The sequence below is a fragment of the Phocoena sinus genome, chromosome 9, assembly GCF_008692025.1.
Source record: "Phocoena sinus isolate mPhoSin1 chromosome 9, mPhoSin1.pri, whole genome shotgun sequence".
Taxonomy (NCBI): domain Eukaryota; kingdom Metazoa; phylum Chordata; class Mammalia; order Artiodactyla; family Phocoenidae; genus Phocoena; species Phocoena sinus.
This window is the reverse complement of record NC_045771.1, coordinates 90,517,522-90,536,444: the sequence shown is the minus strand read 5'-3', so window position 1 is coordinate 90,536,444 and position 18,923 is coordinate 90,517,522. Positions and strand designations below refer to the sequence as shown.

Sequence of the window (18,923 nt, the reverse complement as noted above, 5' to 3'; positions counted from 1 at the left end):
CACAGGGAGATCAGCTCGGTGCTTTGTGACCACCTAGAGGGGTGGGATAGGGAGGGTGGGAGGGAGACGCAAGAGGGAAGAGATATGGGGACATATGTATATGTGTAGCTGATTCACTTTGTTATAGAGCAGAAACTAACACACCATTGTAAAGCAATTATATTCCAATAAAGATGTTTAAAAAAATTAAAAAATAAAGTATATGCACCAAGCCCTAGTTCATATCGAAAGGCAGGACACACACGCACGCGCACACGCACACTCTCTCTCTCTCTACATAAAGGGAAGCACCTTTGTGTTAAAAGAGTGTCCTCCCATAATTCTTAGCAACATAATGCATCCTTGAATGAAACATCAACAGAGAATTTCCAAATAGTAAGGACTCTTGGTCTGTGATTAAATAATGGCATTCACAACTCAAACTTGCCGTGTTTTAATTACTTTAACACATAAATTCCCTAGTGTGCTAGATTTACTTGGTTATTCTAAATGGCCGAATTAGTCTGTAACATACCACAACTATTTAAATCACATATGACCAATAGTTAAGATTTTTAAAAACCTATTGCCCTACAGAACCATACTTCCTTGCTGTGTGATGCTCAGGGCTTACCTTTCACATATGCCCTATCTCTGTCATGCTTTTCACATAGTACAATGTGCACTATGGAAGTCACATTAAAGAAACAAGTGGGAAAAAAAACTCATTGAAAACACTTTATTATAAAAGTGTGCTTTATTATAAGGAAATTTTAAATATAACCAACAATACTGAAAATAATGTAACTGGCATTTACAGCCTTGGTCAGAGTTCTTTATTAAACAGGCATGTATAGTTAACAATCAGCTTATGCAACAAAACAGGTAACCTGAAAAAGTGAATAAAATTGAGAATACAGAATGATGAACGAGGAATTTGGGGTTCTTTGTGTTTTTTGTTTAGCAGACATGGCCTTTAAAATCTGAAATAGAAAACAAGTCCTCTTCATGTAGTAAGCTCTCTTCCTGCGGGAAAGTTTGCAAAATTGTTAAAACTGTTCTAAAATGTGGCTGAAGGTATACTTTACATACTTCTTATATATACATATCTGATTAACATATTTTAACCACGTTTTCATTATACAAGCAAGACCATAAACATTCTCTAGTAAGACCACACTAGCCACAGAATCTTTTTACCCATGTATATATTTCTTTGAAACATGTTTCCCAAAATGAAATTGCTCATTTAAAAGGGAACAACTGGTTAGAATTAATCTCTCTAGACGTTGGGGTCATGTAGGCCTAGAAATCATGTAAGAATATATTCCTTTGGTTGAACATAATTAAATTCATTTTATGTAGCAGAATAATCATGTCAATTGTCAACAAAAATCTATTCAGTTGAGTTCATTCTGCACTTTTGAGAGTCTACATTAAAGCAAGTGGCAAGGCCTAATGGTGTATATGGAATGGACAGAAATTCCTTTTATGTTTATATATGTTTTACTTATAAAAATTTATTTCTCCCACCTTGGAGGAAACCCCTGGGAGCAGATGTCTGAAAAGGATTGTATTATGTACATCTAGTGAAGAACACAGAGATATCTTAAGGGCATGTTGATAAGGACCCCAAATATTTTTGGTATAGGAGACTTTTTTTTTAGCATATATAATAAGATCTTAGGCTTTCAGAAGACAACATGTAAGTTTAAAGAGCATTTAAAAATATTTGTGACAGGGATTCCCTGGTGGCGCAGTGGTTGAGAGTCTGCCTGCCGATGCAGGGGACACGGGTTCGTGCCCTGGTCTGGGAAGATCCCACATGCCGCGGAGCGGCTGGGCCCATGAGCCATGGCCATTGAGCCTGCGTGTCCGGACCCTGTGCTCCGCAACGGGAGAGGCCACAACAGTGAGAGGCCCTCATACCGCAAAAAAAAAAAACAAAACAATTTGTGACATTAAATGTCAAACTCAAATTTTTAAAGATAACAAATACAGAGAACTGCAAAATGGAAAAAGGAAGCATAGATAGATGCTTTATGAGAAAAATAATGACCTTTCACCTAAAAAGAGTCTTCCCTATTATTGTAATGATTAAACTGCCTGTCCTTAAAACCACTGGAATATGTAGGTTACTGACATTATGCCAAAGAAGTCAAAAGGTACTTTATTGCAAAAATAGAAAAGGTCTTAAAATTGCATATGATGTTTTATACCATTTCACCAATAGGCCAAGGCCAGTACATAACTTACCAAGCCAGAAAAACTCGAAAACAAACATTACTAAGTTGTACGTACTATATATAGTGAGTTGTAAAAAGAATGTGATGCCATGCTGTATAGCATGATTCACTGCCAAGTTCCCTCTTACATGGGCGTAGTCATAACATATCAATCTGAGTGAGTCAAAATGAACACACATTGCCTATGACAATATCCTTTAATTATCTTCTTAAACACAGATACTTTCAGTATATTATAATCATCTGAATAAACCTTTCAGTCAAATCATAATTTTGTGGAGTAGAAAGTCATTTTATCAGTATGTCGATATTGTTTTGATCTACTCTTTTAGAAACTGATGTTAAAGCCTATTGACTATTGAATCACTACTCTGTTTACTGATACACTGTAAATGTAAAAAAAGGAAAAAACCTGAAATCACAGAAAATGCTTGGCATCTACACAAACACATTCTCAGTGGACTAACCACTACTGTGTAATTTTGTCACTATAGGTCTTCTTGCTCCATACTTTTGCTTCATGCAGTGGGTTCAACAATATCCATGTTTGTTCCAAACAGGGCAACTAATTGTTCTTCATAGGTAGCGATGTTCCTTTTCATAATTTCCATGCAAGGTCCCAAAAGCCTTTCAAATGCTTGCACATCCATGGCTAAGAAGAGGGGAGAATAAAAGAAAAATAACATTCTTTGCAAATCTGCAGAATTTCTAAGTCATTTATGGTATCTATTCCGCATATGTCAATGACGCAATGGCATTTTTAGATAAATATCAGATACAAGAAGAAGGCATAAAGATAAAAACATTCCACTTCGGAAAGGAAGCAGCCAGTGTCCCTTGGCAATATGATGTCCTATTGGTGGTTCCTGATCCAGGTTAAAAGAATGAGGGACTCTTATGTCAAGACCTTGGAATTTTAAAAATAAACTAGTTTTGATGTCACTACCTTAGTAATATGAACTCAAGGGCAGCAAGGGAGTGCTTTCTATCTTGTTTTCCCTTCTCAGGGTTTACGATGCTATGTTGTGAAGAATCCAAATGTTACCTTTTATGATTTTTATTCTTTTACACTATGGTCAATTCAAAACGGCAGCCAAAATAATAATTTTAGCCACTGTGTAAGTATGTGCTCTATGTCGCTTAGCTTGCCTATCTCGAGCATTTTCTAAAACTGAATTTATAATATACACATGAAAATATGATCATACTATCATACAAATACAAATTAAAGTACTTTATTTTTTGCCTCTCAAATTTGCAGAAGTAAAAAAGGCAATGTTGACAATAGAGTGAACAAACATTGTTGCACTGCTGGTACATGTAAATAAGTACAAATAAAAGTGATCTGGCAATATTTATCAAAAACGATAAAAAGAAAACCCACTTCCAAAAAGCATTTCTCAGGGAAAGTCCTATATGTGGAAAAGTAGTCTCTGCATACACCCACACAAAAAAGCTCTCCCCGACCCCCCAAAATGGAGCCAAAACTCCCCAAATTATTTAACAGCGGGGAATGATTAAATAATTCATAATGTGTATATTTACCTAATGTTACAGTCTGATGTAATAAATATGAGAAAATGCCTAAGCTATAACGGATGAAAAAAGCAGTTTACAAAACTGTTTTAAAACAGAAAACCCATACAAATAAAAAAGATGAGAAGGAATTATAATAGGACGTGGAAATTGCTGGGCGGTGGCGGTATTGGGTGACTCTTACTTTTTCCTGTATTTCCATCAGAAATACATCTACATGTGGAACAACTCCTACAGAACCCCTACTGAACGCTGGCAAAAGACCTCAGACTTGCCGAAAGGCAAGTATTTCTGTATTTCTCAAATTTAATGTGAATATAATAATTTATTATAGAAAAAAATTAATGGGATTCCACTCACATCGCCTTTACTCCTACTGTCTAATACCTCTACTCAGGGAAATTACCTGTCAGCTTCTAATTGTCTTCTTTTTCATCCAAGTATAACCCTTGATTAATATTATATTATCTAAAACCTTTGAAAAAGTCAATTCTCTAAGAAAATTCTGAGGATATTTGCAAATCTTAAGAACATCGAAGCTAAATTTATGCTACTGAACTGTGGATGAAGAGCACAGAGGGGCTAATTACTTCTGAATCATTTCCTTGAAGAAAATGTCACCTAGGGACTTCCCTGGTGGTTCAGTGGTAAAGAATCCGCCTTACAATGCAGGGAATGCAGGTTCCATCCCTGGTCAGGGACCTAAGATCCCACAAGCCACGGGGCAACTAAGCCCGCACGCCACAGCTACCGAGCTCACGTGCCTCAACTAGAGCCCCCGTGCTGCAAACTACAGAGCCCACACGCTCTGGAACCCACGTGCCACAACCAGAGAAGAGAAAACCCACACGCCACAACTAGAGTGATGCCCGCGCGTCGCAACGAAAGATCCCGCGTGCCGCAATGAAGAACCCATGTACCACAACTAAGACCCGACACAGCCAAAAACAAATAAAAATAAATAATAAAAATAAATCTTTTAAAAAAGAGAGAAAATATCACCTATACTGATAGCTCCTGAACTATATTTTTCATTATTAAACTAAGTTATGTCTCATATATAAAATCTCAGCTATATATAGATGTCTTCCAGCTGAAGATGGCATTTCTGCTGAGCTGCTGTGTGGTACACAGAAGTAATAAACAGCTGAACGAGATTTTATTGTGCTCCGACAAGCTTGAACCTTTGATTCCTAGTACAAGACGAGTAAGTATTCTTACAGACATTCCAGCTTGCCCTTCAAAGCTTAGTGTACCTTATAAAAATGCTGTTTGAGGCTTCCTTTTTTGAGGAACACAGTGTATGTTGTTTATTTAAAAAATTCGATATAAAACTTGGTACTCAGGGTTCTTATTTTAACGACATACTAAAATGTTATTTCATGCCTATAAAAAAGAACACAAAATTATAAGTGTGTGAAAAATTTTAAAGGAAAAATGTTGGCTTCTACAAATCGACTTTATAATGCAATGAATCCTAACCTTGTTGTATTTTGTGGCGACCATAAAACTTGTGAACCCAGTAAGATAATCTGTACAACATGAATACGTACAATGCAGACAGAATGGTTTCAACCAGGGTAAGCATGCCCAGGGCTGCGTGAGTCCTACCTAAACATTTGACGGTCCCGATGGCGTGTGCGGAAGCAGCTCGGGGCTTGTTAGTTACCAGAGCAAGTTCTCCAAAGTACTGTCCCCGAGAGCACCGAGCGATTTCTACTGCACCGTTCTCCTCCGCCTCTGACTTACCCTGACAAGGTGATGGAAAGTATTAACTTTGACTCAGCTTAAGAAAAGTAAAAGTTAACCTTAGTCTAAACATCAGAAGGAAAATCTATTATGTTTCTTGCTAATATTTCATAGATTTTTAGGACTTACCTTCCTTTTCATGGTAATTTTCACTTCTCCAGATTCTACAATGAAAAAAGAATCAGCCAAGTCTCCCTATCAGAATAAAACAAAAACTGAGGGTGAAAATGCAAGTTTAGCTGACGGCAATCCCGGCGCCCATCACACCCCTGAAATCAATCCCACCATGATTTGCCTGAAAGGTGAAACCCCACAGGAGCAGGCTATGTCCCCTTCTAAGTTGAGATGTTAAGATCGACAATTACATTGTAACAACTTCGTTTGTAAAAAATTATCTGAAATGATATACTATCTAGCAAGGTATTTCTGCTAAAACTAGCCAAGAAAATATGGCAAACAACACTGAGGTAAGAATTTTGCCTGAACTGCAGCCTGGATAAAGCACATAAATAGTTAGAAATGCTAGCACCGTTTCCCAGCAGCATTGCCTCTGTCAGCTGCTCCCATGCTAAAATGTGCCACTCTGTGTGTCCTAATCTACAAGCATCAGCATGGCGACCCAAGATAACCCAGCGACTCCCAAATAGAAGGAAGCAAGCAGACTGCTTAGGGAGCAGTATGTGTGGGCCCAGATGTTTGTCCTGCATCTGGCTGGGGACCAAGCTCTAGATGCCAGTTTACTGACAAGCCACCTCAAGGCCCCAAAAAGATTTCTAAAAGGAAGTGTTGCCGTTTCTAACTACACATAGCCATATTCTCATTTTGGATTTTAAACAAACTGCCTTGACTTCCAAGGATGCCTTCTGAATTAAGTACAGTAGTATAATCACAGAAGATAGCAGATACTGACCTCCCTAAGCCTCTCTGGAGAAACTGAGGTATTTCAAAACTCTTTAGTACAATTCAAGAAATACGGTATCAGATTATATCACAAGGAATGTTGAGTCTCGATTATACTATACTATAGTGCAGACCTGTATGTTTACAAATGCTTAAAAGACAACTAGTATCTAAAGATACCTAAATTCTAAGTATAGTATACATATCTAAATTCTAAGTATATAGTATACATATCTAAATTCTAAGTATAGTATACATATCTCCTTTCCCTTACCTTTATATCAGGTTTTCATAAGAGCTTCATGTTAAATTTTCAAGTATCTTAAATCATAATAGGTCTATCGACAGCCATGTAATTTTGCTTTCAAAACGTGCTCAAATTGCATGTACAACTAATGAATTAAGTCCTGTAGGTTGTGCCACTGTCACGTTCCTAGGTTTGATATTGTACTAGCGATGCAAGATGCACTGGGAGAAACTGGGTGAAGAGTTCATGGGACCTTTTGCAGCTTCCTGTGAACCTGTAATTATTTCAAAGTCATCTGAAAAAAATCATTTCAAAAGTGCTCTATACTTTGCGGTTTTTCAATTTATATCGTAGACCCTCAGCCTTGTTCTCTAATTTGTCTCTATGTCATCCCAATCTCTGACTGCGCTAATCTGTATGTACGTGGGAAGTGTGGGAGGATTGATTTACTTGTTTATTTGCCTTCTAAAATAATTACTCTTGAGAGACCTTCAAGATGGCAGAGGAGTAAGACGTGCAGATCACCTTCCTCCCCACAAATACATCAGAAATACATCTACATGTGGAACAACTCCTACAGAACCCCTACTGAACGCTGGCAGAAGACCTCAGACTTGCCCAAAGGCAAGAAACTCCCCCTGGTACCTGGGTAGGGCAAAAGAAAACAGAAAAAACAGAGACGAAAAGAATAGGGACGGGACCTGCACCAGTGGGAGGGAGCTGTGATGGAGGAAAGGTTTCCACACATTAAGAAGCCCCTTCACTAGCAGAGACGGGAGTGGGGGGGTGGAAGCTTCGGAGCTACGGAGGAGAGCACAGCAACAGGGGTGCGGCGGGTAAAGCGGAGAGATTCCCACACAGAGGATTGGTGCCGACCGGCACTCACCAGCCCCAGAGGCTTGTCTGCTCACCCACCGGGGCTGGGAGCTGAGGCTCGGGCTTTGGTCAGACCCAGGGAGAGGACTGGGGTTGACGGCGAGAACACAGCCTTATTAAGGGGGCTAGTGCGCCACGGCTAGCCAGGAGGGAGTCCGGGGAAAAGTCTGGAGCTGCCAAAGAGGCAAGAGACCATTGTTTCAGGGTGTGTGAGGAGAGGGGATTCAGAGCACCGCCTGAACGAGCCCCAGACAAGGGCGCGAGCCGGGGCTAAAAACGTGGACCCCAGAGATGGGCATGAGACGCTAAGGCTGCTGCTGCAGCCACCAAAAAGCCTGTGTGTGAGCATAGGTCACTATCCACACCGCCCCTCCCAGAGCCTGTGCAGCCTGACACTGCCAGGGTCCCGGGATCCAGGGACAACTCCCCTGGGAGAACGCACGGCACGCCTCAGGCTGGTGCAACGTCACGCTGGCCTCTGCCGCCGCAGGCCCGCCCTGCACTCCGTGCCCCTCCCTCCCCCCGGCCTGAGTGAGCCAGAGCCCCCGAATCAGCGGTTCCTTTAACCCCGTCCTGTCTGAGCGGGAACAGACGCCCTCCGGTGACCTACACGCAGAGGAGGGGCCAAATCCAAAGCTGAACCCCAGGAGCTGTGCGAACAAAGAAGAGAAAGGGAAATCTCTCCCAGCAGCCTCAGGAGCAGCGGATTAAAGCTCCACAATCAACCTGATGTACCTGCATCTGTGGAATACATGAATAGACAACCAATCATCCCAAATTGAGGAGGTGGACTTTGGGAGCAACTGTAGATGTGGGATTTGCTTTCTGCATCTAATTTGCTTCTGGTTTTACGTTTATCACAGTTTAGTATTTAGAATTTATTATCATTGGTAGATTTGTTTATTGATTCGGTTGTGCTCTTCCTTTTTTTTTTTTTAACATATAGGTATATATTTTTTTCCCTTTTTCTCCTTTTGTGAGCATGCATGTGTATGCTTCTTTGTGTGATTTTGTCTGTATAGCTTTGCTTTTATCCTTTCTCCTAGGGTTCTGGCTGTCCCTTTTTTTTTTTTTTTGGTATAGTTTTTATTTAGGACTTGTTATCACTGGTAGATTTTTTTTTTGGTTTGGTTGCTCTCTTTCTTTCCTTTTTCTTTTCTTTATTACTTTTTAATTTTTTTATTCTTAATATTTGTTTTTACTTTTTACTTTAATAACTTTTATTATTTTTTTTTCTTTATCCCTTTCTTTATTTCTCCCTTTTCTTCTGAGCCGTGTGGCTGACAGGGTCTTAGTGCTCCGGCTGGGTGTCAGGTCTGTGCCTCTGAGATGGGAGAGCCGAGTTCAGGGCATTGGTCCACCACAGACCTCCCAGCTCCACGTAATATCAAATGGTAAAAGCTCTCCCAGAGATCTCCATCTCAACATTAAGACCCAGCTCCACTCAACAACCAGCAAGATACAGTACTGGACGCCCTATGCCAAACAACGAGCAAGACAGGAAAACAACCCCACCTATTAGCAGAGAGGCTGCCTACATAATAAGGTCACAGACACCCCAAAACACACCACCGGGTGTGGTCCTGTCCACCAGAAAGACAAGATCCAGCCTCATCCACCAGAAGAAAGGGACCACTCCCCTCCACCAAGAAGACTACACAACCCACTGAACCAACCTTAGCCACTGGGGGCAGACACCAAAAACAACAGGAACTACGAACCTGCAGCCTGCGAAAAGGAGACCCCAAACACAGTAAGTTAAGCAAAATGAGAAGAAAGAGAAACACGCAGCAGAGGAAGGAGCAAAGTAAAAACCCACCAGACCAAACAAATGAAGAGGAAATAGGCAGCCTACCTGAAAAAGAACTCAGAGTAATGATAGTAAAGATGATCCAAAATCTTGGAAATAGAATGGAGAAAATACAAGAAACGTTTAACAAGGACCTAGAAGAACTAAAGAGCAAACAAGCAATGATGAACAACACAATAAATGAAATTAAAAATTCTCTAGGAGGGATCAATAGCAGAATAACTGAGGCAGAAGAACGGATAAGTGACCTGAAAGGTAAAATAGTGCAAGTAACTACCGCAGAGCAGAATGAAGAAAAAAGAATGAAAAATATTGAGGACAGTCTCAGAGACGTCTGGGACAACATTAAATGCACCAACGTTCGAATTATAGGGGTCCCAGTAAAAGAAGAGAAAAACAAAGGGACTGAGAAAATATTAGAAGAGATTATACTTGAAAACTTCCCGAATATGGGAAAGGAAATAGTCAATCAAGTCCAGGAAGCACAGAGAGTCCCATATAGGATAAATCCAAGGATAAACACACCAAGACACATATTAATCAAACTGCCAAAACTTAAATACAAAGAAAAAATATTAAAAGCAGCAAGGGAAAAACAACAAATAACATACAATGGGATCCCCATAAGGTTAACAGCTGATCTTTCGGCACAAACTCTGCAAGCCAGAAGGGAGTGGCAGGACATATTTAAAGTGACGAAAGGGAAAAACCTACACCCAAGATTACTCTACCCAGCAAGGATCTCATTCAGATTCGACAGAGAAATTAAAACCTGTGCAGACAAGCAAAAGCTGAGAGTTCAGCACCACCAAACCAGCTTTACAACAAATGCTAAAGGAACTCCTCTAGGCAGGAAACACAAGAGAAGGAAAAGACCTAAAATAACAAACCAAAAACAATTAAGAAAATGGTAACAGGAACATACATATCGATAACTACCTTAAATGTAAATGGATTAAATGCTCCAACCAAAAGACACAGACTGGCTGAATGCACAGAAAAACAAGACCTGTATATATGCTGTCTACAAGAGACCCACGTCAGACCTAGGGACACATACAGACTGAAAGTGAGGGGACGGAAAAGATATTCCATGAAAGTGTAAATCAAAAGAAAGCTGGACTAGCAATTCTCATATCAGACAAAATAGACTTTAAAGACTATTACAAGAGACAAAGAAGGACACTACATAATGATCAAGGGATCAATCCAAGAAGAAGATATAACAATTACAAATATTTATGCACCCAACATAGGAGCACCTCAATACCTAAGGCAAAAGCTAACAGCCATAAAAGGGGAAATCGACAGTAAAACAATCATAGTAGGGGACTTTAACACCCCACTTTCACCAATGAACAGATCATACAAAATGAAAATAAATAAGGAAACACAAGCTTTAAATGACACATTAGACAAGATGGACTTAATTGACATTTATAGGACATTCCATCCAAAAACAACAGAATATACTTTCTATTCAAGTGTTTACGGAACATTCTCCAGGACAGATCAAATCTTGGGTCACAAATCAATCCTTGGTAAATTTAAGAAAATTGAAACCGTATAAAGTATCTTTCCCGACCACAATACTATGAGACTAGAGATATCAATTACATGAAAAAAATCTGTAAAAAGTACAAACACATGGAGGCTAAACAATATACTACTTAATAACCAAGAGATCACTGAAGAAATCAAAGAGGAAATCAAAAAATACCTAGAAACAAATAACAGTGAAAACACGATGACCCAAAACCTATCGGATGCAGCAAAAGCAGTTCTAAGAGGGAAGTTTATAGCAATACAATCCTACGTCAAGAAACAACTCAAATAAACAACCTAAACTTACACCTAAAGCAATTAGAGAAAGACGAACAAACCCCCCAAAGTTAGCAGAAGGAAAGACATCATAAAGATCAGATCAGAAGTAAATGTAAAAGAAATAAAGGAAACGATAGCAAAGATCAATAAAACTAAAAGCTGGTTCTTTGAGAAGATAAACAAAATTGATAAACCATTAGTCAGACTCATCTTTTAAAAAAAAGGGAGAAGACCCAAATCAATAGAATTAGAAATCAAAAAGGAGAAGTAACAGCTGACACTGCAGAAATACAAAGGATCCCGAGAGGTTACTGCAAGCAACTATATGCCAATAAAATGGACAACCTGGAAGAAATGGACAAATTCTTAGAAATGCACAACCTTCCGAGACTGAATCAGGAAGAAATAGAAAATATAAACAGACCAATCAGAAGCACTGAAATTGAGACTGTGATTAAAAATCTTCCAACAAACAAAAGCCCAGGACCAGACGGCTTCACAGGCAAATTCTATCAAACATTTACAGAAGAGCTAACACCTATCCTTCTCAAACTCTTCCAAAATATAGCAGAGGGAGGAACACTCCCAAACTCATTCTAAGAGGCCACCATCACCCTGATACCAAAACCAGACAAAGATGTCACAAAGGAAGAAAACTACAGGCCAATATCACTGATGAACGTAGATGCAAAAATCCTCAACAAAATACTAGCAAACAGAATCCAACAGCACGTCAAAAAGATCACACACCATGATCAAGTGCAGCTTATCCCAGGAATGCAAGGATTCTTCAATATATGCAAATCAATCAATGTGATACACCATGTTAACAAATTGAAGGAGAAAAAGTATATGATCATCTCAATAGATGCAGAAAAAGCTTTCGACAAAATTCAACACCCATTTATGATAAAAACCCTCCAGAAAGTGGCTTAGAGGGAACTTACCTCAACACAATAAAGGCCATATATGACAAACCCACGGCCAACATTGTTCTCAGTGGTAAAAAACTGAAAGCATTTCCTCTAAGATCAGGAACAAGACAAGGTTGTCCACTCTCACCATTATTATTCGACATAGTTTTGGAAGTTTTAGCCACAGCAATCAGAGATGAAAAAGAAATAAAAGGAATCCAAATTGGAAAAGAAGAAAAGCTGTCACTGTTTGCAGGTGACATGATACTATACACAGAGAATCCTAAAGAGGCTACCAGAAAACTTCTAGAGCTAATCAATGAATTTGGTAAAGTAGCAGGATACAAAATTAACGCACAGAAATCTCTTGCATTCCTATACACAAATGATGAAAAATCTGAAAGAGAAATTAAGGAAACACTCCCATTTACCACTGCAGCAAAAAGAATAAAATACCTAGGAATAAACCTACCTAAGGAGACAAAAGACCTGTATGCAAAACACTATAAGACACTGATGAAAGAAATTAAAGATGATACAAACAGATGGAGAGATATACCATGTTCTTGGATTGGAAGAATCAACACCGTGAAAGTGACTATATTACCCAAAGCAATCTACAGATTCAACGCAATCCCTATCAAACTACCAATGGCATTTTTCACAAAACTAGAACAAAAAATTTCACAATTTGTATGGAAACACAAAAGACCCTGAATAGCCAAAGCAATCTTGAGAAAGAAAAATGCAGCTGGAGGAATCAGGCTCCCTGACTTCAGAGTATACTACAAAGCTACAGTAATGAAGACAGTGTGGTCCTGGCACAAAAAACAAATATAGATCAGTGGAACAGGATAGAAAGCCCAGAGATAAACCCACACACATATGGTCACCTTATCTTTGATAAAGGAGGCAAGAATATACAATGGAGAAAAGACAGCCTCTTCAATAGGTGGTGCTGGGAAAACTGGACAGCTGCTACATGTATAAGAATGAAATTAGAACACTCCCTAACACCATACACAAAAATAAACTCAAAATGGATTAAGGACCTAAATGTAAGGCCAGACACTATAAACCTCTTAGAGGAAAACAAAGGCAGAAGACCCTATGACATAAATCACAGCAAGATCCTTTTAGACCCACATCCTAGAGAAATAGAAATAAAAACAAAAATAAACAAATGGGACCTAATGAAACTTCAAAGCTTTTGCACAGCAAAAGAAACCAAAAGGCCAAAAGACAGCCCTCAGAATGGGAGAAAATATTTGCAAATGAAGCAACTGACAAAGGATTAATCTCCAAAACTTACAAGCAGCTCATGCAGCCCAATATCAAAAAAACAAACAACCGAATCCAAAAACGGGCAGAAGACCTAAACAGATATTTATCCAAAGAAGATATACAGATTGCCAACCAAGTCTTGAAAGGATGCTCAGCATCACTGATCATTAGAGAAATGCAAATCAAAACTACAATGAGGTATCACCTCACACCAGTCAGAATGGCCATCATCAAAAAATGTAAAAACAATGCTAGAGAGGGTGTGGAAAAAAGGGAACCCTCTTGCACTGTTGGTGGGAATGTATATTGATACAGCCACTATGGAGAACAGTATGGAGGTTCTTTAAAAGACTAAAAATAGAACTACCATACGACCCCGCAATCCCACTCCTGGGCATATACCTTGATAAAACCATAATTCAAAAAGAGTCATGTACCACAATGTTCATTGCAGCTCTATTTACAATAGCCAGGACATGGAAGCAACCTATGTGTCCATCGACAGATGAATGGATAAAGAAGATGTGGCACATATAGACAATGGAATATTACTCAGCCATAAAAAGGAATGAAATTGAGTTATTTGTAGTGAGGTGGATGGACCTAAAGTCTGTCATACAGAGTGAAGTACGTCAGAAAGAGAAAAACAAATACCGTATGCTAACACATGTATATGGCATCTAAAAAAAAAAAGGTTCTGACGAACCTAGGGGCAGGACAGGAATAAAGAGGCAGACGTAGAGAATGGCCTTGAGGACACAGGGAGGGGGAAGGGTAAGCTGGGACAAAGTGAGAGAGTGGCATGGACATATATACACTACCAAACGTAAAACAGATAGCTAGTGGGAAGCAGCCGCATAGCACAGGGAGATCAGCTCGGTGCTTTGTGACCACCCAGAGGGGTGGGATAGGGAGGGTGGAAGGGAGACACAAGAGGGTGGAGATATGGGGATATATGTATAGCCGACTCACTATGTAATAAAGCAGAAACTAACACACCATTGTAAAGCAATTATACTCCAATAAAGATGTTAAAAAATAATAATAATAAAATAATTACTCTTTTCTCAGCCTCACACACCTTGAATCTTGTTTCACATATATCGAAAGAGACAATATTTCAGATAAAGATTACAGTACAGGGTAATATTGTGATACAAAAATTACAGAATTTGTTAAAAATCTGTTTAAATCATGCAATCAATGCTTCAAAACTGTAACTAGGAAATAAGGTACTATCGTTGGTATGCTTTATCTGTAAAACTTAACTGTCTTCATAAATCCTACTTCTTGGTAGGTCTGTTCTAACCAAGATACGTATGTATTGCTTCTGGTTCCAATGGGATCTTAGAAAAGCATTAGGGGTTAAAGAGCATGCTGGCCCCCTTAGTGCCCGTAGCGCCTGGAAGCCAGTACAGTACATGGTGCAGCGTGTTCCCTTCTTGGTTTATTTCATCAGGAAGCAGCCTCAGGAAGTTTTGCCAATGAACCGATTGTGCAAACTTCTACATCTTCCGATGCACCTTCTGGGTCCTTATTAATAAATCTCATGGAGTGATTACCATTTGTTTTCCTCTTATAAATGACATTCTTTATACATGTGACCTTCATGTCAGGTACAAATATAAAATTATGCAGAAATCCATTTGATGATTTAATACATATTCATTAAGAGTTAGTTACAAAAATAAAAATACTCAAAATAGCTTGATGGCTGTAAATTAAACCATTTTTAACAGGTCATTTGATAGAATATTCATTTAACTCATCACTACATACTAACTATAGACACACATGAAAATTTTATGAAGACTTACAGTATATAGGAGTCTTTTGGAAAATAACCCCAAACTGAATCCATAAAAAGTATTATACCTGAGCAATGATTTGTTCTCCATCGTTGTATACTTTGGTGCCTATCACATCTACCACTTTCAGGCGCTCAGAAACCTATAAAGGAAAAAAGGATAATACCCTTGATAATACTGTATTTGTATTTAATAATACAATTACAGTTGTATTTGATAATATAAATGGGTTTGAACCATGCAGGTCCACTTATATGCAGATTTTTTTCAATAAATATACAGTTGGCCCTCTGTATCCACAAATGTGGAACCCGGGGGCTAAGGAGGGACCAGTGTGAGGGACTTGAGCATCCGCAGATTTTGGTATCCACCGGGGTGGTCCTGGAACCAATCCCCGTGGAAACACAGGGACAACTATATTAAACAGACTAATCAGGTAGGTAATCGTAACTATTTCAGGGGTTTAAAAATGGTAGCCTATAGGCCAAATAAATTGAGCCGTGTGTGGGTTTGTGTGTGCGCATGTGTGTGTTATATTAACTGCCAGCATTTTAAACAAGTTTTTCATAAAAACTTAAATTTCCAGCTTCTCTTGAGGAATCAGGGCATTCAGCAACACTCAGCCCTTATTTCCATGCAGCAAAAAATAAACTCTGGCGGACTAGCAGCTGTTTCTTTAGATGGAGCACATGTTTTCAAGTTTACCATTTCTTCTTTTTATGTACCTAGCTCTGAAGGCATTTGAATTTCCAACCCCTGACCTATTTTTATTTAAAAAGATCTACTGCTGGAGAAGATCAGCTGCCCAATATGCATTCTGAAATGTGGCCCGAATTGCTTGCTACTCGGTGGATACTGACAAGCCAACAAAGAGACATGTTAGCAGACTGGTCCATCAACCCCAAGGATTCTGGCTGAGACACTAGAAGGACGGCATTGCTTTCACTAAGGTGGGGAAGAGAGGGAAGAAGGTCTGGGATGTGTTAGGTCTGAGATGTCTTTTAGACATCCCAGAAGAAATGTTAAATATGCAGTTAGATACATGAGCCTAGTGTTCAAGGGCAGGGCCTTGCCTGGTGATGTCAATTTTAAGAAGCATCACCATAATAGACATTTAAAGCCAGGGGATTTGCCAAGTTCACCGTGTGAATAAGTGTAGCCTGAAAAAAGAGAGACCTTAGACTGTCAATTTTAAGAGGAAAGGAGGAAAGGAATAAAGAAGGAGAGGCCAGTGAGGACATTCTGTATTTAGATGACCTCTTCCTATAAAGGCTCTTGCCTATATTTATGTGATTAGTTTAAGTCTGCTTTTAGATAGAGACCACACATAAATCTGCTATAGATGCTCCTAGGGGTCTATTACTTGTAAACGACAAAACAAATGCAGTTACAGGCAGTAAAAAAAAACACTGGAATCTTTTCAAATGAAAATATGGATAGATTATTATTCAAAGAAACCTTCTACAGAACTAAGTATTCCTAACAAAACAGAATCTTTTAAAGCAAAATAAAATAAAAGCACAAACATATACTTACTTCCAAAGATTTAAGGAATGGCAGTGACTCAATAAAGCTTTCATACATTTTTCTCTTTTTGGCATTATTTTTTACAATTATCCTCCTGAAGGTTACCCTGTCCTAAAGGCAGAATATCAAATACAAAGATAGTTAAAAGGTAGACTTTATGGAAAAAGGAAGTTTGAAGAAATAGTTTCATTTATTCCCTGTAAGGAACAAACAATAATTGAAGATTTTGAAATAGAAAATTAACATTACTATCCTTCTAATATGACTCATTTCAGATTTTTATTTCTTTAAGCAAAATATAGAACCATATTCATGTTTTTTAAAGAAAGCAAGTTTACTTTTTATTCAGAACAGAGATCTGACCAACATGTAACTGGCGGGCTACACCCAGTAGGTGGCGCTGTCGCACCATTAAAAAAATATACCAGCTCCTTGCTCGTTTTCCACCTCCAGCTTTTTGAGATACAATTGACCTACAGAATATTGTGGAAGTTTAAGGTACACAACATGTTGATTTGATATATATTGTTAAATGATTACCACAGTAGGGTTAGTTAACACCTCTATCACCTCACATAATTACCACTTCTTTTTTGTGGTGACAACGTTTAAGATGTACTCTCTTAGCAGCTTCCAAGTATGTAACACAATATTGTTAACCATAATCATCATTTGTACACTGGATCCTCAGAACTTATTCATTTTATAACTGCACCGCCCCCCACCCCAGGCCCTGGCAACCGCCATCCTACTCCATTTCTATGAGTTCAAACTAGCACTGAGTTCTTTTGCTATAGATAACAGCCCTGGAGTGTTACAATTCGGTGGGACATGACTAGCATTGTTTTTGAGGTATAACTGGCATACGACATTATATTAGCTTCAGGCATACAACATAATGATTCAACATTTGTACATATTGTGAAATGATCACCACAATAAGTCTAGTTAACATCCGTCACCTCACATAGTTACAGAATTTTTTTTCTTATGATGAAAACTTTTAAGATATACTCACATAGCAACTTTCAAATATACAATACAGTATTATTAACTGTAGTCACCCTGCTGTACATTACATCCCCAGGATGTATTTATAACTGGAAGTTTGTACCTTTTGACTCCCTTCACCCGTGACAAGCATTTTTATAAAAAAAAAAACAAAAAAACAGAATAGGAAATCTGAGTGTGCATCCCTTTTAGTAAAGTGTTGAGTTATATATTTATTTCAGTTATACACAAAGGCACACACACACATGCACTGGTGGTGACATTTCCTAATGTGTTTCTTGTGGGATGCGGTAAAAAATACATGAAAACCAGTATTAGAAAATGGTTTTAAATCATGAAAGTACAATGTAAAGAGATGCCGAAAAATTCTTGACTCTAGGGTTTCTGTCACTTTTAAAAAGGTGCACAGAAAAACTACAACTTTCTTGAGCAGACTCTGATTCCAGTGTTTATCATGCTCATCATTCTAAAATGTCCCTATGTTTATACTACTTAACCTCAAAGATACCACAATGAATTAAGGAACTAGAGAAAACTTTAAAGGTAACGGCTCAAAAAACGGTTTTCCTACAAATTTTATATTTTAAAAATTCCTACAAAACATTATTTTAGTTCTCAGTTAAGAGCCCCTAGAATTATGTTACTTCAGCAGACACTGATAACTATACCATCTTAATATAAAATAAAATTAATTGGGATATGTTCTTTAATTAATAAATTACTATGCCAACATATTAGGGCTGAATTTAAATGAACTGATACGATGGAGAAAAATACCAGTGAGGATGTAAGTCTCTAGGAAATTAAACATCCTGTTCTCCAATTTAGTTTACTACAATTTTATAAGGGCTGTAATTTGGACTTGTTGTACTCTTAATCATTTTCTTAAAAAAGAGAAAAAATGTCAAGATAATTAGTAAAAATATTGAAATAATTTCCAAGTCTGGTTCTGCATCAGAATCAGCTGTTGTGTTTTTTTTAAAAAAGGTTTATTCTAACACCCCGGACTTTAATGACTCAAAATCTCTGCATATAGGACTCTATAATGATCTGTATTTCATAAAAGCTCCCCGAGTGATTCAGATATATAATCAGGTCTGGGAACCAGATGCAACACCATTTTATGAACAGAGTTTACTGCAAAACAGAGAAGACTAGAAATAGGTTAGCAATTTAGAAATTAACCATAATGAGCTACACATCTCAGGAAAA

The 18,923-nt window shown here is 38.3% G+C and overlaps 1 protein-coding gene across 2 annotated transcripts in view; it reads right to left on the bottom strand.

The window, feature by feature from the left end:
* Window positions 1-717: 717 nt before the first annotated feature.
* PRKAR2B (protein kinase cAMP-dependent type II regulatory subunit beta) overlaps window positions 718-18,923 on the bottom strand; it is a 112,900-nt gene continuing 94,694 nt past the window's right edge. Inside the window, exons 7-11 of one of the 2 annotated variants that reach the window (XM_032642669.1) lie at window positions 16,710-16,811; window positions 15,241-15,315; window positions 5,640-5,705; window positions 5,373-5,511; window positions 718-2,877 (exon numbers count right to left, since the gene is read on the bottom strand). In XM_032642669.1, coding sequence (XP_032498560.1) covers window positions 2,744-2,877; window positions 5,373-5,511; window positions 5,640-5,705; window positions 15,241-15,315; window positions 16,710-16,811 — 516 coding nt within the window. In that variant the 3' untranslated portion in view covers window positions 718-2,743. The other variant, XM_032642670.1, reaches the window with a different exon arrangement.